This window comes from Larimichthys crocea, chromosome XX (genome assembly GCF_000972845.2).
Source record: "Larimichthys crocea isolate SSNF chromosome XX, L_crocea_2.0, whole genome shotgun sequence".
Classification (NCBI taxonomy): domain Eukaryota; kingdom Metazoa; phylum Chordata; class Actinopteri; family Sciaenidae; genus Larimichthys; species Larimichthys crocea.
Genome location: NC_040030.1, coordinates 10,814,574 through 10,839,610, shown reverse-complemented (window position 1 = coordinate 10,839,610; position 25,037 = coordinate 10,814,574). Strand labels below are relative to the sequence as shown.

At 43.4% G+C, this 25,037-nt stretch overlaps 2 protein-coding genes across 10 annotated transcripts in view; both read left to right on the top strand.

The window, feature by feature from the left end:
- The window catches only part of LOC104933990 (zinc finger protein 800), a 29,526-nt gene extending 7,269 nt beyond the window's left edge, over positions 1-22,257 (top strand). For 3 of the 5 annotated variants that reach the window (XM_010749549.3, XM_010749563.3, XM_019267462.2), the window contains exons 2-12: positions 5,513-5,624; positions 7,665-8,010; positions 11,479-11,574; positions 12,971-13,114; positions 15,132-15,312; positions 15,451-15,640; positions 15,868-16,030; positions 16,244-16,608; positions 16,717-17,928; positions 18,931-19,046; positions 19,522-22,257. In XM_010749549.3, the coding sequence (XP_010747851.3) occupies positions 5,513-5,624; positions 7,665-8,010; positions 11,479-11,574; positions 12,971-13,114; positions 15,132-15,312; positions 15,451-15,640; positions 15,868-16,030; positions 16,244-16,608; positions 16,717-17,928; positions 18,931-19,032 (2,911 nt within the window). In that variant the 3' untranslated portion in view covers positions 19,033-19,046; positions 19,522-22,257. The remainder of the gene's footprint in view (positions 1-5,512; positions 5,625-7,664; positions 8,011-11,478; positions 11,575-12,970; positions 13,115-15,131; positions 15,313-15,450; positions 15,641-15,867; positions 16,031-16,243; positions 16,609-16,716; positions 17,929-18,930; positions 19,047-19,521) is intronic. The other 2 variants (XM_027291887.1, XM_027291886.1) reach the window with 1 other exon arrangement.
- A 2,090-nt stretch (positions 22,258-24,347) lies between these two features.
- grm8a (glutamate receptor, metabotropic 8a) overlaps positions 24,348-25,037 on the top strand; it is a 225,283-nt gene continuing 224,593 nt past the window's right edge. For 3 of the 5 annotated variants that reach the window (XM_027291888.1, XM_027291892.1, XM_027291893.1), the window contains exons 1-2: positions 24,348-24,485; positions 24,849-25,003. The gene's annotated coding sequence lies outside the window, so the exon portion shown is untranslated. Of the gene's footprint in view, positions 24,486-24,538; positions 25,004-25,037 lie in introns of those variants that run through there. The other 2 variants (XM_027291890.1, XM_027291889.1) reach the window with 2 other exon arrangements.

Below are 25,037 nucleotides of genomic sequence, written 5' to 3'. Positions count from 1 at the left end.
AAACAAAACTCACTATGGATTATCGCCGCAGATAGACGTTAAACATATTTGCTTAGAAAATAAGTGACACAGGAGAAGATGTCAGGTGTATTTGTGAAATATGAAGCAGAGCATGGAGCGTTTGGAAATGATAGATTTAGTTTAGATCAGTTGCCGGGTTGCAGGGAATGTGTTGAGGGTTATAACAGTGAAAATAAAGGCCTTAACTTCTCCTGCCCCGTACAGAGTTTTAGCCATACGTCATATAATCTTGGGATTGTCAGTCTCTTTTTTTTTTTTTTTTTTCTTTCCTTCCTGGGGTGTTTCAGTCACACAGAGGCTCGTATTATTCATCTTTTTCTGCAGTATTCCTAATTTTCCCAGTCTCACTCTGATCACCAACAGTTGTTTATCCTGAGGAGGAAGGAAATGTTCTTTTCAAATCTGTTTTTTTTTCATTGATCTTTTGTAGCAGAGGGAATGATTTCCTCAGCACATCACGGGACACCCAGAACATTTTTCTTTAGTCGTCGTGTGGAAGTTTTGTTTCTTAAACTCAAAGGTCAGGACACCAGCGATCACTGCTCTCCAAATATTTAACGCCTTAACAGTCGTTAAGTTTGGAGCAGAACAGACTTTAGCATAGTTTGGCATTTATTTAACTCGACCCTTTGCAATGAAATAGAATAAAAGTTGAATTTCTCATCCGTCAACAGTGCGGGTGGAGCGTGGATGCCAACCATGCTCAAATCCTCAGTCTGAGCCTAGGACACCTTTTGCTCCCATTACCTGAGTCAGAACAGGAGTCACTACTTCACAACCTCGTCTGTCTGTTACCACGGAAACGGGAGAGTCCCTCGTGTTACCGTGCGAGCGTGTTATTGGCACGTGTGTGTGTGTTTGTTTTAAAGCTTTGGTAGTACATAAAGCCTCTTCAGAAGTGAGTTAAGAGCGCGTCCTATATGTTCTCAGACGGATTGTCCACAAAGGGCTTTTCAAACCTCGGTCAGCACCGGCAGCCTGCCGCTTGTCAGGTTTTTATGAAACACTTCTCAACAGAGTAATTAGGCTGCTGTTTGTCTTGGGCTGGGATTTGTCAACCTTCACGGCAGACTCAAAAGAGACTCCGAATCCCAAGACAAACCTCGCCTTTGATTACCGTATAAAATGGTCCTGTAGGTGTAAATGAAGTAAGTTTGTTGCTGTGATTGTGACAGACTTCTTTCACTCTGCCCCTGTGAAGGCATCATTCCTCACGCTTCTAGAAAACACATTTTTATCTTGATTGATTAAAGAGAGGAAATTCCGTAATCACATTTCTCATTTTCTTACAGATATGAACAAAATCCACAGACCTGTCGTACGTCACATCTGATGGCATGAGGGAAGAAACACTTGTTTCGCTTAAGCAAAAAAGAAAATATACATAATAAAACAAACTTGATATTCTGTTCATTATATTTTATTATCGTGGCTTTCCCATTTAGTTTTTATTGGCACATTTCAGCAGAGCACTAAAAATTTGTTCCACCAGCTGCCTCAGGTTCTTTATGCGTGTCGCTGACCGGTATCATCCTCTGACTGTAAATCACCTCCTGTGGACGTTTAAAGAGAGATTCTCTCATCTAATGTCGCTTTGATTGGCACATGACCACCACCTGTCATTTTAGTCATGGACCAGAAAGCTGTTTTTCTTCAGTAAGACGTCACGCAGCCTGAACAATTCCCCCTTCATGTCCTTTTATAGCGCCGCTCTGATGACACATTGTTGGCAGCTGTACTATTAATACTTTCTAATCACACAAACCGTTCCAAACAACAAAGCGGTCCTCTAATATGACTGCTGAAATTATTTTTGTTTTCCTCCGCTGATTTCTAACAGCAGGACTTTGAAGCTCCACACTGCGAAAGTTTGGACTCCCGGTAACATTTGTGATCTCGCGGCTCCTCGTGAACAGGCGGCGTTCATCAAGCTGGTACGAGCGTTTCACGACGAGTCCGAGACCACTGACTTCTGTGAAACCTCTGAAATGCTCCCTAATGCACAGAGGTTTTGATTTGCAGTCGTTAATCTTCAGAGTATACTTTTGTCCGAAATATTTGATCCTTATTCCCTGAACCGCTCACTCCTGTTCAGGAAGACAAGAGTTTATCCCGTCATGCAAGAGGCGAAACGCTGAGAAACAGGTCATCGGGGGCCACAGAGCTAACAAGCTCACACATGACAGACAGTCAATTTCACTCAAGCTCACACTCACAGCCAGGACCAATACAGAGAGGTAGGAGAGGGATAATTTAACTTTGAAAATCTGTCATCACATCACTTCTAAGCATTAAACCAACTAAAATAAACTTTTTTTTTTTAACAAAGCAATACGATCTTTAAATGAGGCTGCTGCAGCTGCACTTTCCGGTCAAAGTCCTGATTTCCCATTATAGTTAATGGCTAGTGTTAATCTCCCTGCCCGATATAAATAGAACCTGGAGAGTTTCATAATGCATTAATATGTCTGATCTTCATTTTGCTATAATATAAAATTATTTTAACCTAACAACAGCTGTTTGAAATCCTCCGTGTCCTATTCACAGTTAAAGGCAAACCTGTGCATGGAAATGGTCAATTTGCAAGAAAGTTTAGATTCGTTCCAGATGTCTGGAGATTCAAACTACACAGTTCAAGTCCAATTACAGTGCTTTCCATAAAGCTGCAATAATTTTGTTTTCAGACACATTCCTATTTTTACACGTACACCAACATAACGTTTTGAAAAGACTTTATCCATAAAGAATTAATCATTTCATGAGAAGAGGTAAAAATGTTACACAGCAAAACACACATATCACCACAGACAGTCGGTTTACATCTGTTTTAAGTCCACAATAATAGCAGCCATTTTTTTCTGGGAAAGTTTTTCATAATCTGTAGTTCTATCTATGAAACAGTCATTAGATTTTAAAAACATCTACACCCGGCTTTCCCAAACTTACCTGGACAAAAACAAATTTTGTACGCAGTCGCAAAATCACGGCGCTGTGTGATGTTTGCAGTTGTCTCTCATAACTGTCAGCCGTAAAGTAAAGTGACATATTGCCTAACCACCATGACTAAAGATCATGTTGAACTCCCGCTAAAAAAAAACATCCGATCCAGTCATCAGAGACAGAGTGAACTCGAGTCTCAAGTGTAAGACTCATGTCTCCTTCAAACTCCGTTTTTAAGCAATGTCAAGTCCTTCAGGTGACTTTATTGAAACAGATGTGCGGCTCATTATTCAGTCCTGATTTGGTGCATTAAAAAACAGAAGTTTTTTTAATCCTGTGCTAAAAAAATCAGTCGTGTCTGTTTTTAGGACCACGCGTGTGACAACATGATTTACACAGCTGTATTTAATTTCCCATTACAGTGCCATAAGAGCAATCTGACCTTTATCTCTTCATCCACGCAGTGGCTTCGTGTTGACATTGTTCTGACAGATAATCTTAAGTTGCTTAGTTGTTGTTTCGAATTGCAGTCATCTCACCTGCTCCCCGTTTGCTTCGGCTGCTTCAAATCACATGGAAGGACTCCCATCTGCACGCACGCGCCGGTGAAACAGTGCAGCAAGATCACATCCTTTGTACGAGGACATACGTTGTGTCGGGGGGGGCAGCCCCTCTGCGGCCCCTTGTGCGTGTCGCTCTGCACTCTGTGTCATGTCTTCTGGAGACCTCACCAGACTGCAAAACTTTTTAACTGGAGGGAAAAAAAACATTTGGAGTTTCTTGCTTTGTCTCCCTCTGCTGGAGTTTAAGTGGAACTATAAATCTACCCATGCGGGGGATACATGCCTCTGCATGTGCCATCGGCTGTATTATGGAAGCACTCTTAATTTTGAACTGTCATGTAACTTCACAACAAGTGTCGGCTCAAGCTCTTAAACTGCAGGCTTTAAAAAAATGTCACTTTCTGTCAGATTTTATGGATGGATAGCTAGATTGTTTATAGCTATTAGTCGTACTTCTTTCCTATACCTTTACCATAAAATCACAGAATTAACTATGACAAGCTCAGAAAAGACGTGATCAAATGACATATTCTGCTCGGCCGTTGTTTTGCTGTCTGCTCGTTCCAAATTTCCATAAGTCTGGGACGCCGGTGCCCCAAACTGTATTAAGCACCTCATCTAATTAGTCCACAATTCGACTCATGGGGCATTTAAAGCTTATCAACTGATGGAAAAAAATGTAAATCTGGAGAAGAAGAGTTATCAGGCGGTCCGCTAACCTTGGTAAGAGATAATTCTGGGCTTGTGGTGCTGGGTATGACAAAGGATAACAGATTATTGGAAGACGCAGCATGCTGCAGCTCACGCTTGTTAGATTAAAGTAGTTGAAGTAAGTGTGGTGTCAGGTGCTTGTGGCTGAGTTGAGCCGCCACTAGAGGGCACCAACAAACGATGTTTCACCATAGATGCTGTCATATAAATAAGATAAAATGAAATAAACACTTTGAAATAACTTGTGTGTTGCATATCTGTTGATCCCAGCTCACAGTGCACATTTTAGAGACACTTCCTAACTATTCCCAACAGAAGCACTCTGTGTACTTCCTATACATGTATGCATACATGCATGTTGACTACAGCAGTACTTAATTGCATAAAATGACTTGTTATAAAATGTTTTTTTAATGCAGATACCAATGCGCCAAATGTTCGGAGCTCCGGGAAAAGCATCCATCCATTAGCATTTTCTGTGTTACAAAGGCCAGTGTGCTCCCTTTTTAAATGCACACAGGGATAACGCGCCTCATGCAGAGTAACAGCGCAGGTAACATAGATTTAAATGTCCTGCGAGAAATATGATGAGCAGCCAAATTAGCGTTGTGGGAAACCTTTTTAATGTGACCTTAAAATATTCAATGCTGTTTTATATTTAGATCCAGTTCGTCGCCAGGCGGTTTCTAAGCACTCTACAGACGGCAAACACACAAATCGGTTATGTTTACTGTGTGTGTGTGTGTGTGTGTGTGTGTGTGTGTGTGTGTGTGTGGTTTTTTTGTTTTTATGCATTATACATGCTTTCACAAGAAATGCCTGCACTGAAATAGGTTGTGGGTGTACAGTTTGGTAACAGGAGATTTCTTTTCTGTTGATTCTACCAGTTGAACTTAAATTAATTTAGTCTCTTTGAATTAAAAAAAAAACATATGATTGGTGTATCTGTGTGGCTAAAAACAGCTAAAACATACATACATACATATTGTGATACAGAAGAATGCACACATCTGTTAGCATTTCCATCAGTTTTACATCTTATGAAAGGGTCTATATAAAGCTACAATGATGCTGTGTGACTGCATTATCCTCTCTCCTCTAAATGTTTATGCATTAATGATGAATCAGCTTGCAGTGCAGCGACATGTAATGCACAGTTCATAACAATCCTTAGCAAAAAGTTTAGCTATTGCAGGTAACAGCTGGCGGCCAGAGCAAGGATGACACATGACAAGTGTGTGTAATTTCTGATCCTCAGTCTTTCCTTGGCGTTGCAGGTCACAGGTGTGTGCCGGTAGTGAACGCGTGGTGCCGCAGGCCAGTCTTGGCAGCATGGTGAAGGCCCAGAAGTCAACTGGGAGGAAGAGCTCTCACTGTCACCGCAGACAGGTACTGGGGGGGAAAAAAAACAAAAAACAGACAGCTATGTTTGGATGTTGTTGTCCAGTCTCTCTCCCTTCACTGTCAGACTGTGGAAAACACACTTCCTTTATGTTAACTCCATCTCTAGCTGTGCAACGTGTCATTAGAACAACTACTGCTACTACTCTACTCAGTGTCAGTGGAGAGAAAGTCCAAGTTGACGCTCTCGGCTGACAAGGACACAGTATATCCCACTTTACACATTTCAAATCATTAAAAAGGCGCCACCTCAATGTCTTTATCCCATATTTCCAGACACAGTGCTCTCTGTTAGCGCATGAAACCACCAAACTTTACCCACCGTATTCACTTCAAAGCTGCTCAGAGGAACATGTACCGAGTTTCCTGGATACAGATTAAACTTAGTCCTGGCCTTTGAGCTTTGTTTCAGTTCAGAAACTAGACTTAATCCCCGTCGTGGAAAGCAGCCCCTGTTTGTTTGTTTCTTTATTTATTCATGTCCAACACTCTTTAATGTGCTTAAGGCAATTTAAATTTATGCCCCCTTTATGCCACAGCTTTTACCGGCACACGGGCCATACAGTTTGTGCTCAAACACCATGCAGCATAATGAAACTAATTGTGTTGTGATTAATTCACATACTCATATTTTAGCACCAGCACCACAGAGACATTAGCTACTCATTTAATGGAAGCACTTCATTACAGTCTATCATGTGTTATTTGTTTCCAACTAAGGACGGTAATGAAAATAAGAGATGGCACCATGCTTTGACATAAGGTATATTCTTATTTTTTATAAATATGGGAATTGAATCATGTTAAATAATCACCCTATAATTCTGATGCACCCTCTTGAATCCAGGTTTCACTCTGTCTTTTTTCCAGCTGCTAGTGTTATTGAGCAGTAAGTGGAAATTCATGGCTAGTCCACCAACTCCAATCAGTCCCCTTTCTCATGCTTCCTGCTCACCGCTTCCCAAATGAAATATAAAAATGAAGCTTGATGACACTTCATTGACTGATAAATTCATGTTCTAACTGAACGGTGGCGCTCCTTGATGTTTTTTTTTCTTTACTTGTGCACCACACAGGGAAATGTCTAGACAGTCATAGATAAAGAAGTTGAAACTATTTATTTATTTTCTGTGGTCATTTGGTTATATCATGGTGTGTGTGTGTGTGTGTGTGTGTGTGTGTGTGTGTGTGTGTGTGTGTGTGTGTGTGTGTGACACAGTGTCCAAGTGGCCCTCTTGTCCTGTAGTAATGTGCCTGAACGGTGGGAGTCATTTATCCCTCTTCAAGGGCAGCGGGGACACGAGAAGTGAGAGAGACTCAGACAGAGAAAGAGAATGAGGATAAATTGGTGGGTGGGAAAAAGGGAAAAAAAAGATTGGGGACTTAGGGAGGAAAGGAGGTCCAGAGACACAGTGACACAAACACAGACGTATATGCACACACTGATGTGTCGCTGTGGAGTCACTTATCTGCTGAAGGGTGGCTGTGTGCGACAAGGTTAATGTCCCCCCACGAAATCTCTGGACACTTAGGAGACATGACAGTCACACACACACACACTCACACTCACACTCACACACACACACTCACACACACACACACTCACACACACACACACTCTCTCTCTCTCTCTCTCTCTCTCTCTCTCATTCTGCCCAACAATTTTTTTCAGGAAGCTGTGACACTTATTTTATTTGTATTAGGCACTCTTTCATCTTTTGGGTTTTTGCCAGTATTTATTTATTTGTGATCATGTTTCCAGCTGTTTTGTGTGTGTGTTTATAGTTTTCAGTATTTCTAGTAATGACAAGGTCACACATTATTTGTCTGACAAAAAAATGATTTGGATCCCTACATTTCACAATGCAAAATCTAAAAATCAAGATACAGCTAAAGTCATAGTGTTCATTGTGATCATTTCTGATTTTGGCACCATCCAGTGGTAGCAAGTCATTTCTGCACTTTCATTTGTTGATTTGTGTCTTCCTTTTTCTGTAGCTCATGTTTTCTTGTTTTTTCTCGGTGTTGGTCCCACAGAGTGGCGGTCAGGCCGAGATGGAGGAAGGCCAGGCCCAGTCGGACACACAGCATCCACCACAGGAGGAGGCCCCCCGGGAAGGAGACCAGCCCTCTGATCCGGCCCAGCTCCAGACCCCTGCTTCAGCCGAGGCGCCGTCAGACAACTTGGACCAAGAGGAAACTCCAAAAGACGGACAGGAAACTGGCGACTCAGCCTCCAACTCCCAGGCCAAGCTTCTGTGGAAGCCCATTCCCCCTCTGCTGCCCGAAACCCAAACTGGGACCAGGGATCAGAGCTGCCAGACCGAGGAGCGGCTTCAGCAGACCAGCGCCGACAGCCACGGTCATAACACAGGTGGGTAAAGTTTTCCTCATTCTGCACTTCCTGCCACTTTGATTCATTCAGCCACAGGCTAAAAGTGTCTCTCAGCCTCCTGTGCAGCTTCACTGCCAGAGCATCAGGCCAGCTGTGGACTCCAAATAAAATCAAATGGTGTGTCCCCTCAGAAGAAATGGAGCTTGAAAGTCATATTTGCTCCCACTATGTAAGTTGTGATAAATGAACAGACTCAAGCCACTAACTGAGTAGGTTAGCACTGACCAAATTTAAAAAAGCATGAGGAAGAAGAAAACCGATTGGCCAGGACCGAAAAACGGAAATCCATCCCCTTAGGCCAGTTTGTTCACAACAAAAACAAACAATAGAGCAACACCAAATTTATGCAGTGTTTGGTTTTTCACAAGAAGCAGCGAGCTATCCAGCATGTTGTTCTGTACATGAGACAAATGCAGCAGAGAGACTACGACGTGCTGCTGTGGTTACACAGATGACTTTCTTTGGTTCGCTGTATAGTCAGTTTGCGTTTCCCACTGTAAGCGAACTGAGACCCACGTTTTCAGGCAGACCAGAGCTCACTTGTTTGGTTTACACCAGAGTTCGGATCCACACCTGCCCAAACGAATTGGACTATCCGAGGAAACGAACTCTGGTCCGTTTAAAGCAGCTCTGGTGTGAAAACAAAAACATACACCTGGTCTTATTTTTTTAGAGTAGAAGTCAAACTTTTCATCAACTGTTCACAGCTGCAAAAGTAGTCTGGTGTCTGCCAAGATTTAGGAAAGCTTACCCCATCTGAGTTTATGGTAAATGGAAAAAATAAAAGCCTGGGCAGCATAAGAAATATATCGTATGAATGAATGAATGAATGAATGAATGAATATATTGCTGTACAAGGTAGCCACTTCATCCACAGAAACTCTTTGATATTGGATTATAAAATGAAGTTTTCTTTTCCCACCTTCCTTCCGCCTTGGCTTCCCACGATCCTCCCTGCTTTTCCACCTGAGCTTTCCACCTTCTTCAACACTTTCCTTTACAAAAACGATGATGTTATGATTCAGATGTAAATCCTGCTACTGTGAGTTTATTTCTAACCGCTGCTATAGAAGCGGTTTCACTGCTCGCAGTAAAGGGAAGCTGTTTACCTCGACTGACGTTTCTCATTGGTTGATCTTTGACCCCCCTCCTTGCAGAGGAGGGGGTTGGAGGTCGGAGGGTCGCTGACCTGCCCCGCTGGGATTATAGCGGTTTGCCTGAGAGAGGTGTGGGGGGTGGGGGGATGAGGGAAGCACATTCTGCCACACATTAATACATAATCTCCGCCTCTCTCTCTGTCAAAGCGGCTCACACAGTTGTCATTCACGTTTCCAGCGCTCTTTCTGTCTTTCTGTTTGCCTCTTTCTGCTTGTGTCTGTCTCTCATTCACCGACACACACCCTTCACACACACATTGCCTTGTCTCACTACTAAACCCAGTAGTATGGGCTTCTGTGCTTGTGTTTGCGTGCATTCAAGCAAGTTATGAGGCCAGTGAGGCCTTAAACATGCCAGGCCTCTGCTATGGTAGCCTTGTTATCTGAACAGAAGTAAAAACAACCATTCAAAATATATATGTTGCGTTGAATTACCAAAACACAGCATTGTCCTCTGAGTGACAGTACTGCATTTTGGCTGAACATAGATGGCAGTTTGCGGGCTGTAATTGAAGTGCACGCTTCAAAAGCGTGGACATCTGTCACAGCTGGAAACACTTGGAATATTTTATTTGGAGCTTTGTCTCCAGTCATCGCTGTTACAAAATGCTCTTTTTTTTGCAGCAAAAATGGTGTGAGAAATTAGACTTAGGAGTTTGAGGTGATTACAGGGTCTGCACTGATGTCTGTGAGTGTAATTGGTCTGCTTTTGTGTCCTCTCCGTTTGTGTACTCATCTCTGTGAAAAGTTATTAGATATTATTGATGGAGAAATGAAGCTGTTGAATGAAAGCAGGTGGAATGAAGGCACTTTAACCTCCCCGCAATCCATCTCAGCAGCCCAATGAGTGTCATGGAGCCACAGTCAGCTTGCATCAATAATGCAGGAACCAAAGGCCCACTCCTGCTACTTTATATTTAATGTTTTATACAAAGGAAAATTGTTTGAGATCAATAATTAAAAATAACACCCTGAAGGCAGATTTGTTTTTTCTGGCAGAAATAGGTGCGTTTGTACTTTTTGTGTTGTGTAGTAAGATTTTACTGTGTCTACTCTCTGCAGTGTTTTAGTCAAGATTGCTAAAAAATTTTGGTGGAAGATAACCTGTTTTGTTTAGAAAGTACACCACACAGATAAGAATCTATATTTTAACTTCAGACATTTGCATGGTGCTCATATTGACTGGCATGTGTGCAGTAATAATAGATAAGATAAAACAGACTTTACATGTCACAGTGGCTCACAATGTACAGGGTGGATAAGAAATTCCACATAACTGGGGGCACCCTGCTGCAGCGACCCGTTCTGACTCCAGCCTGTGGTCTACGGACGCTTCCCCCTCTCTCTCCCTGCTCTCCTGTCTCCAGCTGTCCGCTCTCACAAGTTTAAAGCTGTCCAGAGTTCCCAGCGAGCCTGAAATGAATTTATTCAGTCGCGTCTCTGTGAGGCTACGCTCTCCATACCTGTAGCTTTTCGTGGGGAGAGATCTTACATTCCCTGGTGTTTAAGTTTCCTGGATCGACTCAGCTTACAAGCAGCCAGAAGTGTTCCTGCAGTAACAGTTTAAAAGCAATAAAGTAAAGATGGTGTAAAAGCAGGTCAGTAAATTCAAACAAAACAAGCACTGCTGTTCTCCAGCTGACCCTGCACTCCCTGGCGATTGAGGTCAAACAAAAAAAAAGCAAAACATTTTCCAGTACACATCAATACACTTCCTCCTGGTCACGTTCCTGCTTCGGCTGATAAAGTGGCACGGTGTGACACCCAAGCTGAAGTATCAGATGCTGCGCTGGCTCTGAACAGTGTCGGGCTAAGCGCAAAATTTTGTCATCAGCGCGCCTCTGCCTCCCCCTCCACTGCATGTTTGCCAACAGTCTCACTCCGAACACACGTCACCGAGAGATTTAATTAGCACGCAGTGTTTTCCGATCATCTTTTAACGTCTGCACGCTTTCTTTCTCATCACATCTTTTGATAAAGCTCAGGAATGACGGATATATGTAATGATACACTGAAATTGGAAGGAAAAGACAGATGACCTGCTTTCTCATAGTCATCCTTTAGTGTATGTGTGTGCGCAGGGTGGTAATGAGGTCAGAGCGAATCACTGTCCCATACAGACCTCATTGTCTGACTGTGATTGTGTGTACCCTTAAACCACACTGCAATATGCTTTGTCTCAGCAGGTCCTCAGAATTCCCAGGCAGTGGCGCATTACTCAAAGGCTGTCACACTCTTGTGTAATTATATGCTCGCTTTGATAAAACGCCACCCTTCTCTCGCTCTCTAGGTGTCTGCGTGGAGCCCGGAGACCCTCCTCTGCTCCAGCAGCCTCTGCAGACCTCCAAGTCTGGGATTCAGCAGATCATCGAATGCTTCCGTTCAGGTTTGTGCCTCATTATCCTGCTCGCTTTGTCGACTTTATTATTATTGTTTATGATGGAGTGAAGTGTTCCAAACGACACCGCTCATTTGTGTCCGCTTTGTTTTTATCCCAGTGTTCAGTAAGACTGAACTGCCAAGAAGAAGAATGTATTTGATGTAGACCAATTAATGTTGTTGCCAGCCGTCCATCACTGAAGCACTTCCTCAAGCGGATTCACAATGAAAGCTTTCCAGTAGCAGGAAATGGTTGCTTTGCATTAACACGGCAGCAGACTACCGGCTCTGTTTCCTTATCGAAGTATGCAAAGCAAAGTTTTCACTCGTTGCCAACATGACCACACACATTTGAGGCAGCCGCGTCGAGTTAAACGCGACGACCAAAACCTCCTTCAGTGGTTGAGACCGCCTCTGGTCGCCACTGCTCCCGGGCAGGATCATAACATTGCAGGTCAGCGTGGTTATCCTCTGCTGTTGAGCTGTGCGATCACGCTACAGCACATCACGGTTGCATTTTTACCGAGCCAGTGGAAAAAGAGCAATAGGCGGGCAAGGGCACGCTATTCTGGAAGAGGATAAAGGGAAGTGGCATGTGACACAACAATGAGTGTTTGCGTGTGTGACAACAAGTTGTGCAGGTACGGACATCTGTGTGAGTCACCGTGCCAGTGTGCAGCCTGTGTGTTTCTGCACGTGTGAGTAAAAATGTCCATCAGTGTGCAACACATGCTGCTACTTAGACAGAAGAGTTTGTCTTTTTGTGTACACGTATGAGTCAGATATCCAACAAAGCACTAAATAATAACTCCATATGGACAAATTGCATTTTAAATTGGGCATATGAGTCATCATGCAGGCAACAATGACACTAAAAGTACAGGTGATGACAACATTGATACAAAAGTAGCACTCAGCACAAGGCTATCATCATGTGAGTCCTTTAAAAGGTCAATGAGCTCTTTATTGGGATGACAGGCCTTTTATACAGACTGAATTTATCAGCATCTTTGTCTGTTTTAGTGTTCATTCATTCATTTTTTATTAATGTGTCACACATAAATAATATGAAGACCAGAAACCAGGGTAACGACACACATTACAAATAATACTCAACACCATAAACCACCCTGATGATTTTACCAGCTTTATAAACAAAGGTAGCCGACTTATAAGCATTCAAATTAAACAGTCTTTCCATTTTATCATTGTCAGTGCACGTGATTTACACAGCCTGTTGTCCACAAACACACTACCCTCCACTCGAATGAAAGAACAGTGCTGGATCCTGTCTGAATGTACCCTAACTCGACCATGATGAGGGGTTTGTTGATATTTTACACTATTCTGTATGTGTGTTATGTGTGTGGTAGTAATCCTCACTGATTTTCCTCGGCTTGCAGGCACCAGCCAGCTGAAGCACATGCTGCTGCGGGAGGTGGACACGATCTTTGAGTGTAAACTGTGCCGCAGTCTGTTCAGAGGCCTGCCCAACCTCATCACACATAAAGAATACTACTGCCTATCCCGGCTGCCCGAACCCGACGGTTAGTGACACGACACATTAGCATGCAGACACACACGCATAAACACGTGTAGAATACTTACATACTCATAAACTTGGCCGCACTCACAAAGTCAAAGCACAAAATAACATAAAAGATTTTAAAAAATGCCCATAAAGGTTGGAAAACAAACTCCAGGAACAACGGCCAGACCTTTTGTGCATGCTAAAGACAAGCATTTGAAAACTTCCCAAACAAGGCCGGGATCAAACTGACCCGAACTAAGCGCTCACACACACGTAGTTAAATTAACACACAAACCTAAGCACACAATCATTGATTACCACAACACCTCCTGAGACGTTTCCTCAGTTTTACTTTTCACAAGGTTTCCTCTCACTTTCACACCATCTGTCTCCTGCTCATTATTCTCTTCTTATCGCCTCTGTCTGCACACAGTCTTCATTTCATTCTTTTATGCACACATTTTGCATAAACTCACATGCACATCGTAACATTTTCAATCCATCAGTCGCTTCTCCTACTCAAAGTGCAGCTTCTCCTCTCTCAAATCAGAAAGGAAATTGACTTTGATCCTGCAGCAGTTGTGTTTTATCTGCTTCTTATTAGTCACACTGTGTATCCATGTCTCTCTATTCTCTGCCGCTTAGAAGACTCAGGGAAAGGATGAGGGCTAGTAGACTCTTGAAGTAATTTCTCCGTCACCCAACTCGTCTCATCTCCTCCTGAAAGAGAAATCACTCTCAACACAAACGGTCAATTATATTTTTCTCCGTTTTATCCACCGTAATGATCACTGTTGTAAGAAAGAACTTTGTTTCATCACACTCTTCTTTTCATCCGTTTGTGGTCTTAATGAAGTTGTTCCCACCACCAGTGGATTAATTTTTCTCACTCAAGACTCCATTACCAGAGTTTCGTATTGTTATTTTGATAAATGACTTAATTGTTGTCCGTTTTTCACCATTGAGACTCTCTGCATTAATGCGTGGTTACTGGATAAACAAAATGTTTTTCTTTGAAACACTCTGACAGTGGACCTATACACTCTCCAGTCATGATTTGTGGTCTAAGATTCAATTCCTCTCCTTCTCTATCTTGTTTTTGTCTCCCACCGTAATAATTCTTTGGAAGAAACTTGCTCATTTTAAAGAGTAATATCCACATTTTTTAGCTTTAGAGAGGCACACGCATTTTATTCAACACAAAGGAAAGCTCTGTGCGGATAAATAGTATGTGCCAAACCAAAAGTGCTTTACAGCCCTAGACGCTCATCTTTTCAGCACATGAATGGACAAACTCATCCACATTCTAACCGCATTAAGTGTTTTTCCGTTTTGACTTGTTTGTGGGCATTTTAAATTTGTTCAGTAACACAAAAGAAAATTGAAGGGACGGGGAGGCTGTGAGATGATGTTGTCTTTTCAGTGTCTCAAAATACTATTTGTGAGGACGCACATGCTTTTATGCTTTTATATTTGCATTTTGCTAACTACCAGGACAAAACAGCTTCTGATGACAAATGTGCACACACTGTTTGATCAACTTTCCATCATATAAAATCGTTCAATTTTCCATGTCCACAACCCAGCAAGAAAACAGTAGCTACGTTGCCATCATTAGCTGCATCATATGCTACACTGTTAGCACCACGACTCAGTCTTTCAAATTGTTCAACAGGGTTTTATGAAAACAACAAGAACAAAGCACTCTGTGTGTAATTCAAGATTCTTTATGAAAAGTGAGCTGTGCAGAGTCTGCATGTTTAGAAATATTGAATTTCTCTGCAGCCCCGTCACCTGCAAGCAAGAGTGCGCCACAGCTCGACTCGGCCTCCTTCACCTCCTCTTCCTGCCCATCCTCATGCTCCTCTCTGCCCCTGTCGCTCAGAAGCAGCAGGATGTTTTACAAAATAAATACAACGCTCTATTTAGCTGTATTGGAACTATTTCAGTTATTTATTTCTGACCTATTTTCAAAGTTACTTTAATGCTAATTTTGAATGATTTCATAAATATTTTGCATTTTTCTGCTCTAGGCTCGTCGGGTGACGACAGACAGAGCGTAGCCATGAAAGATTTACTGGATGCCATATATCCCAAAGTCGATCGGCCAGACTACGTTGTCCGACTTGAGCCCATTCAGACCACTACCAAAGCCGTGTTCCAGTACCTCACCACCGAGGAGGAGCTGGCTAGATATCCATCGCACACACCCAGGTAGGTGGTTTGCTGCCTGGAACTTGTAAACGTGTAAAAATCTAGTCATTCAGACTACATATTTGTCATGAGAGTGAGATTTTATGCTTCTCCCAGCCTTCCTTTGTCCCTAACTGTTTGTCTCTACATCCCTCACAGCGCCAGAGAGAGTCCCGTAGCATGGGAAGGAGAAGCAATGGAGGGTGTGGACAACACCCAGCCAAGCCAGCCAGGCGGGCCAGAGAGCCACAGCAGCCCGGGACCCAATCAGGGACAGAAGAGATGGGAGGCCGAGGAGGTGGCGAAAGACGAGCAGCCACAGCACGAAGACGAAGGGTCCACTAGTGGGGTAGGTGACTGGACACGTCAGGAAGCACAACTGACAGTAAAGTGGGGGTGCTCAGAGTGAGTATCCAACGAAAATCAGTGCATGTACATCATCAAACTGATTTAAGAAATTCCTGTCACTGCTCAGACGTGTTGCATTTTCACATGCTAAATGATAAAATGATTCAAACTTCCACATTGTTTATGATACTCAGTCCCCCTCTTCTTTGTTCTCTCTCTCCCGTCCAGGTCGAGGATGTGACGATCTCCTGTTGTCTGTGCGGTCAGGACTTTAACTCACGCCGCAGCATCAGGCGTCACTGCCGCAAAATGCACCAGACAAAGCTGGAAGAGCTCCGGAAGTTCACAGAGACACGCACAGTTCCCACAAGTCTGCTCTCTATGGTGAAAGGTAAGAGTTCATACCAAGTATAATGAAAAAAAACAAACAAAGATTGAATTTGGTCATTTATAAAGTAGTCATTGCTATCATAGAAGTGTTTATTTCTGCCAGTTTAAAAAACCTATGTGTAGTGTTTGTGTTTTGTTTGTTACAGAAGTCATTTTATTTTTTTACTTTTTTGCTGTGAAACATACGAAATAATAATTAATGTTGTTGCTGAAGGTCGCCCAAGGACTCTCAGCACCCCTACTGGAAAATCCTGCCCAGTGTGCCTCAAAACCTTTGCCACTAAAGCCAACGTACGCCGTCATTTCGACGAGGTGCACCGCGGCCTGCGCAGGGACACCATCACACCCAGCATCGCCTCGCGGCCCGGCCAGCCCTTCTCTCTGGAGGTCACACCGCCCAGGAAGAGCAACAACTCCTCTCCGACACGTGGCCAGACCTCCAAGACCACCCACACGAACTCTAAAACGACGCCTTCAAACCAAAACCAGCCCAAACCTCAGAGTCCGCTCCCAGCCTCTCCACAGGCGAACCCGGCCTCGTGTCGCTGCACGCTCTGCAAGAGGAACTACAGCTCTCAGGTCAGTTTGGAGCCCTACTGGCAACATCAAGTGGTTCTTGGTGGGTGGTATCTTAAATTTTTTTGTCAGAATAGCGTAATAATCATGTTTTTGATCTGTTTGTTTCAGCTCATGTTGAAGAGACATATGCGTATTGTGCATAAAATATATAGCATCAAAAGCAACAGGCCTGCTGCCACGCCGACCCCACCTACTCCAGCACCCACTCCCAGTAACAGTAGCAGCACGAACTTGGGCTCAAGCAACAATATACGAGTGAAAGAGGAAGCGGTAGAACCTTCAGATGAAGACGAAGAGGAGGAAATTGACAGCAGTCCAGCCCCGTCTCCTAGTGACAGCACCGGGACAGCTAAAGGCGTCCCTGTGCCACACAACGCCCCAAAGGTGAAGGAGGAGGAGCCGCCGTCGAGCCCGAAGATGACATCGCCGCTGTCTTCATCGTCCTCACGTGGGAGCAACACGTGCAATGTTGGCGCGCCGGCCAAAATGACCAAACTGTCGGTGGGTTTTGATTTTAAGCAGCTTTTCTGCAAACTCTGCAAGCGGCAGTTCAGCTCGCGTCAGAACCTGACGAAGCACATCGAGCTGCACACCGACGGCAACGACATCTTCATCAAGTTCTACCGCTGCCCCCTCTGTCGCTACGAGTCGCGCCGCAAGCGCGACGTCCTGCGCCACGTGACTGTGGTTCACAAGAAGTCATCCGCATACCTCGCCAAGATCATGCCCAAACTGGAGAGCCGGGCGGTGAAGAGGCTAGCCGAGGCTGTCCTCAACAGCACCAACCCGACCAAGAGGACCAGCAGCAACGTCAAAGAGGAAGTGAACGGGCGCCACGCTTTTTCGTCGTCCTCCTCCTCCCCTTCACCGCCCGTCACTCGCAAGCAAGAGTGCTCCACAGCTCCCCCAGTCGCCACTTCAGCCTCCTCCACCTCCTCTTCCTCCTCCTCCTCCTCCTCCTCTTCCTCCGCCCCACCTCCTGCCCCCATCACCCGGAAGCAGCAGGACGCCTCATCGCCAGCGTTCACGCCATCCCCTCCCGTCACCCGAAAGCAGGAGAGGCAGCAGACCCACCAGCACCGGCCCATCAGCCCCCCACTGACCCGCCGCAGTGAAAAACACACACACCAACGCAACTCCTCCTCCACCACCACCACCACCACCTCCTCCTCCTCACCCAGCAACCAAACACCACACACCCGGCGGCACGACCCCCAGACGGAGGGCAGCGGTACAGGGTCGTCCTCCACTGAAGTCAGAGTGACCAAGAATTTCTCCCTCCACGCCTGCGACCAGTGCGGACGGGCCTTTGCCAAGAAGGTATTGGATTTTAAAGTACTCTTAAAGGAAACACTCTGTAGACTTCTCCAAGTGAGCCACTGTATCAGTGCACCCTCACAAAGACCATCGATGAAGAGCTTTTGGTGTCTTGCTTTCAGTTTAGATGAGTGCGTTTGTGTGAACTGACGTTGATGCACATGAATACTGGTACTTACATCTGATGATTGTTTTGGTTTTTGGTTGTATTTCTTGCATGTAAGAATCTGACATCCCTCCACCTACTGACTCAAAACAAACCTAAAATGATCGATAGATATACGCCTGGTGGATCTGCAACTAGTGACACAAAATAAAACCTCCCCCTAGTGGTCGAATTAAAACATACACACAAATGGCTCCTACTGTCAGTCAGCAGCTATTTTGACCATCGAAACAGTTTAAAAGTCATCTTGGGAACAAAAACTCAAATTAACAAATGTGAGGATTTATTGATTATATATTACATTTTAATTTAATGTCTGACAGTTGTAGAACCCAAAAGGGCACATGTTCCCCGCTGCTCATCGAGCTCCACTGGCAACCTGCGGCAGCCTGCATTAAATTCAGATCTAAACTGTCTCCAGCTCTGCGCACTCTTACTTGAATGCCTTCATACAGGCATCCTCACTGTTGCGCTCCGTCCTTGTCGCACTGTACCTTGATTATTTCTCCTTTTCTGCATAAAAGCCTTAGCTACGTGACTGAATGTAAAACATTTAAAGGAAATTTCACTTTTTTCTGATGTTGTAAAGGCCGAAAAATGAGAAGATTAATGGAGAAAATAATCTTTAGATTAATCACTAATCAATATGATTTATTGCAGCACATGTATGAAGATAGATTTCCTAATGACATCCTGTCGTATCAGCAGTCTGCCCGTCATTGTATTAAACTAGCAGTTAAACACCATGTCATACTCACCTCACTAGTCTCCGTATACAATCTGGATTCATTGCAGTAAAATGCAGAGTAAATAATCGTTTCTTTAAATTGTGTTGTCAGCTGTACCTGGAGTCCCATAAGCGAAGTCATCGCAACGCAGCGACGGCGGCGGCCAGCAGGCGGAAAGGAGTCAGCACCCGCTCCAAATCCCTGGCCTGGTGAAACACACACACACTGTAAGAGTAACACAGGGTTCGCCTTCGTCGCCGCCTGCATGGCATCTCATTTCTTCCTGTCTTCTTCCTCCCTTCTCATGTCTCTGCTGCAGCAGTATTCAGAAACCACAAAGAGATGCTGCTGTGTGTGTATTTGTGTGTGTGTGTGTTAGTTTGCTTTTCCTTTGTGGTGAGCGAGGTGTTTGCTTTATGTTTGTGCAGAAGACCTTTCCCCAGGGTAAAGATGAGAAACCACAATCATTCTGCAGCCTTTAATTGACCGCTCAGCGCGTTCGCCAGCTGTTTCCTACATTGTCTCTCGTTTATTTCCCCGTTTCTTCTTCCTCATTAGAAAGCTTCCTCTTTGTCTAACTCCTGCTCTTTTTTTTTCCTGCGTTTTGCCTATATCATTCCTCCTTTTTCTTGATTCTTCCCTTTACTCTCTGTATTCCTGTATTCTTTCCTCACGTCTCTCTCCCTCGCTCTCTGTTCACAGTCTGCCGGGGATATCGGACGAGTGAGCCGCTTACAGTGAAGAAGCGAATCAAAACTTTGAATCTGAGAAATAGTGGACGAATGGAAAGGAGCGCAGATCGGAGATGAAGGAAGCAAACAAAGTGAAGCACGATAGAGGAGTGAAAGGATTTCCACCTTTTGCTTTAGAACCAAATATATTGTTGGAACCTGACATTATTTGTGTTGTATAGTTTCATTATGAAGCCAGCCAGCTTGCTGGACGGTGGCGCTGCTATCAACGGAGGGAGAGACCGTGGTGAATATGAGATTCATCACGACTGTATGTAGATACAGATCCATATACAGGTGACTGATGTGTACCGCTTTGTTCTCGGTGAACCGCCTTTAGCAAAAGGTCGAAGGTCAACTATGGAAGTGTGAGTGAGAGAGAGAGAGAGTGTGTGTGTGTGTGTGTGTGTGTGTGTGTGTTTGTAAAGACGGAGGGAGGGCGTAAACTGGATTGTGGCCTCCACAGAAACTAGACTGGAAACAAACTGTTGATTTTTTTTTTTTTTTTTTGAAAGCAGAAGCTGATTTAACCCTTGCCGTCCCCACACAGTGGGGTCCTTGGCTGTTACCATTTTCAAATCATCATCAACATTTAAATCAGCAACTTTTCTATATGTTCACGCCGTACAGAGCGAGTCGAGGGTGTTGAATTTTACTTTCCCCTTCCTACATTTGCACCTGGAGCACTTGTGTCCTGGTACCTAACAGAGAGAATCTGCAGAGAACCCTGCGACTGAGACATGACATCAGTCTTCTCATGTGAAACTGAGAGAAGCAAACGGAAATCCAGTTGTATTATTCTTCACGTAAGTTAGCCAGAGTCTGATTTGCAGTGACCGACCAGCAGCTGGATTATAATTATATAGTATAATAGAGGATGAATAATTACACGTGTGGTCAAAGTAAAGGAAAACCCAAAGTATATTTTGCAGTTTTTTCCTTGAGAGTGTGTGCACGCTTATTTTAAAAACCTCCTCTAATCAATTTCCTCTGTTAGTTTTGTTTTGTGCTTTTGTTGGACTGCGTGTGAAAAATACATGTGAAGGGTATTTCCTTTACTTTGACTATAACCCTGTTTTACCTCTACATCAGCCAGCTTATAACCCCAGCACTACTGTGATGTCTTAAAACCAATAAGACATCAGTCTGTGACCTGAGCGAGTTAAAAGTGTAACAGATACACTCACAAGATAACACAAACAATCCATTAAATGTCACTAATTATGACGAATAACAGATATTAAATCACACCTACTTTCCTTGTTCATTTTTACCAAATTTGGATTCTTTTACAATACAACAGCTGCGTCTGTTAACTCTAATGTGTACTGCCACAGGCAAGCCTGTCAAATTAACACCATTATTTTGTTAATGTGTGAGAATCCAGTTCACAGTGAGCAGGAAAGATACGACTACAGGTGTTATGAAGTACTAAAGTGTGTTTGAATGCATTGTTTTGAAGCTTTTGGTGTTACAGTAACAGCCATATTGCTTAAGATATTACAAACCATTAACTGGAAGACTTTATTTTCTATGCTCGTTGAAATATCGTTGACCGTTCACCGTCACTGCGCAAAAGTTGACCGTAGCGATAAATGTCCGTTCAGAAACCGTGTTACTGAACTGCACATCCCACTTATTGCTTTCATTCTTCAGAAATCAGTCCTCAAACACAGACTGACTATAGTGCAGCATCCCAGCACTCTGTGATTTATTGCAAAGCAGGTATAGTGCCTAAACAGCAGGTGTCACAGGTTTTTCAATTTGACACCTGCTGTTTGGGGAGCTACGGTTTGTGATGCTAATCCTGATTCTAACAGGCCGAAATGTGGGAGCTGTAAACATGAAAACGCATCCTGGTAAGATGAACAGCTCAGTCCTGCGAGTTTAAAAGTTTACATTAAACTTTTTGTTCCGCTAAAAAAAACAGCAAAAGTTCATTCAAATAAGAACTCTGTGAATTTTACTTTTTAATCTCCATTTTTTTCTGGGATTAAATGCTGCATCTGTTCCATTCAAAATGTGCTTTCATGTACTCAAACTTAAAGGGGGGCTGCGTTAGTTTTAACGGCAGCAACATTACCCAGAGGTAGTCTTTGAAACACTGGCACATGAGCTGTGAGGGAAGGATTGAGGAAAGACCAAATGTAGATATGTCTTAATGTTCAAACAGAAAGCCATGAAATGGAACAAAACCAGAAAAAGGAGGAAAGACCAAACTTTATTTTTATAACTGAAAGCGCTACTGCTACAAGGTCTTGAAAACATGTATATATGGATTCATCCTACACGGATGGTATAAATAATAGTTATAATAGTCACAATAGTTATTGACTTGTACTTAACTGTTGGTTGACCATATGCTTCAAACATGTCTAACTAGTTACTACTGTCACTGTTTAATACTGAGGCAAGTTTGTGTTGTTCCACGATTAGTTGTCCTTTTTTTTTTTGCATCTCATTCCTTTTTGAAGGAGGTTTTTGTTGGATTGTGACAAGAAGAGAACAGTAATCAAACCTCAAGAGACTCTTAGGACTTTTTTTTTTCTTTTTTTTTTAAGCTTGTCATTATTTTTCATCATCAGTTGTAATATGTTAAGCTCACCTCCTAGAGAACCCTGAAAAAGAATTAGAGAAGCATTTCAAATGTGACGAGGATGTTAAAACCAACCACTTAATAAATAAAAATGTACTGCTTCAAACCTCACGCGGGAGTTTTGTGTGGCTTTCCTTTTTTTTTTTGTCCCCAGATATGAGTCATCAGATACTTCCATCAATCATGTTTGTTTACTCCATTTGCAGGGAGAAGATTTCATTTGCCTTCTCGGGAATTGCTTCTTTAGATATTTGCATTTTCTACTTCTCACTTCTCACGTTAACTCCTGTGCAGCAATACGTTATTTCTCTTGACGTCTCTAAGAGCGACGCGAGGATCTATGCCAGTGACGTCGATATGAGACTGTTTCAGAGCATAATGACTCATGTGGTGAAAGTTTAGTTTTAGTTTCAGTTTAGGATATCCTTTGGTAGTGTGAGTGAACCGTGAGCTCAGAAAACCACACATTTGATTTTTTTCTTTACTGAGGATTAAAGAATGTTGTCATGATGGTTATTTTGATGTTTTTTGTATTGGGGACATGGGGAAAAAACCCTGAAAGATCTTGTTTACTATCTTTGTTTGGGATGTGTGATGTTTTAAAAGACATGGACATTTACCATTTAGGCTGGCAGCGTCTGACAAAAATGAAGGATGCCGCTGCTGCCTCGATTATAGCCATTGCTTTTCTAATGTGTCACACCAAAGTTCAACAGCTTTGTAGAAGTGCAATAATAAATTACTGAACATGTTTTGATGTCCCTTGTGACTGTTATGCAACTATATATCAGATCATTGTATCATTATTACTGGTACATTATATATAATCAGTTTGTATGTTATGTTCTGTCAAATCTTAATTTGTAAAGTAGCAACAACAGCTAGTAGCTTTCTGATTGTATTGTTCTCGAAAGACTAACTTACATTGCTGAGGGCGAGTAACAATAGTACTATAATTATGTTTTCAATCTTATATTGGCGTTAAAGTCCATGTAAAGCCAATTCTGAGATTTCTTTCAAAATACATTAAACATGTTAGAGAATAGTTGCTGAGTCCAGGATTTTGTGGGCGGTCCTAAAGGGTGGCTCGATGACACGCTGAAGCCACCCTGAGCATACCACTGCACTCCCCCAGCAGAGAGCTAGAGATTCATTCATCTTGCTCAGAGTGTTTCAAAGTGTCTGAGCTCATCTGACACATTTCAGTCACTTTAAATTTGCTGCTTGACTGCTCCCGCGAGTGCACTGAAGCCAGGACCCCCCACAGTCCTGAACCTGAGAACACTGCTCATTTTTACACGATTTTGACACCTAATTTCATAAACTTGTAGATGTGTTTAATCATTCAAATTTGTCTGGGTGGTTAATAACACTTTCATCTTTGATCTGACAAACTCGGAACACATTTATTCTTACTCTACACGGACTTTAAGTAGAGGGTGTAGGTAATGTATGTATTCCTTGTCTCAAACTGTCGTATTGTTGCATCTTTTCTTCATAGGATCTTCATCGGATCCTCATAGGACCCCACCCCACCTGCTCTTATTTTCCCCCTCCTGCAATTACCCAACATTTGCCACAAGGTGGCGCCACCGCACCGCGTCCCCTCCACCACCACAGGTTTAAAAAAAACAAAAAACCCACAAAATTGGACATGTTGCGCGCATCTTCCACATTGTCACATCAGAGAACACCCGGGTCTGTTTCGATTGCCTGGGTTTTCTCGCTGCACACAGCTTATCAAATTGTTATTACACAGCAGATGGGACGCGGTTCATTTATTTAATTCCATTCACCACAAAGAGCCGCGGCGCTATGGGTTTTTTTTTTTACAAGAGGGCGAATCAATGGGCGCAGTAAAAAAAAATAAAAATGGATTGGAAGTTCGGGCAATTAAGAGTGTGGCGTAACGCCTGTGTGAGCATATTTTGATGACTTATTAATGTGTTCAAGTAACCAAAGCCCTCTACTGTGGAAACTATCGATCTGATTGATTAGTAATAAACTTGATAGAATGGGTGGACTATTGCTGAACGACAGTGGTGCAATTGGAGCATGATTTGGTGCAGGCGGATTGAGCAGACTCGATGCCTGAATACACATATGTTACATGTAGAGAGAGAGAGAGAGAGAGAGTGTGTGTGTGTGTGTGTGTGTGTGTGTGTGTGTGTGACTGTGTGTGTGTGTGTGTGAGTGACTGTGGAGTCGTGCGCTGTCCCTTTCAGCACCGAGCCGGAGAGGAGTGTGAGCGCGCGTCCGTGGAGAGGCACGAGTGGAAGGGGAGGTTTTTTTTTGCGCAAAGTGCGTAAAGCTTGGAGAGGACTATGGATAAAAATCAGGTGGGATTTACCAACATTATTGATCATGAGTGACAGAGTGCGTGCATGATGAATTCCTCTGCTCTCTCTCTCTCTCTCTCTCTCTCTCTCTCTCTCCCTCTCTCTCCCTCTCTCTCTCTATCCGAGCCTCATTCTTGGGTATTGACTTCATTACAGGCAGCCTCCCTCCATTGTCACCTTAAACAAGTGCGGGGGGTTTAATCATTTTTATTCCCGGCTCTTCTGGTCAAGACGGAGCACTTTTTTTTTTTTGATTGAAATATCTGCTACCTGCTGTGTATAGATATATTTTTCTCTCTCTTTTCTTCATTCCCCTTCTCGCCTTGCGGATGGTCTTATTGTCTTTGTTGGGGCTCGCTCCAGGAGGACTGATATTTGGGGAGCTCGGGGGAAAAAACTGCTGAGCTCCGCAAGGAAGTTGCCTGAGGCGGACAGGGGACCCCGAGGAGTCCGCGGAGGAGGCTGGAGACGGATCTTCTCACCCTTCTCACACTGTCGGATGAATGAGATTTTCTGAGGTATCTCATATGCTATCATCTTTTTTCCCCTCCC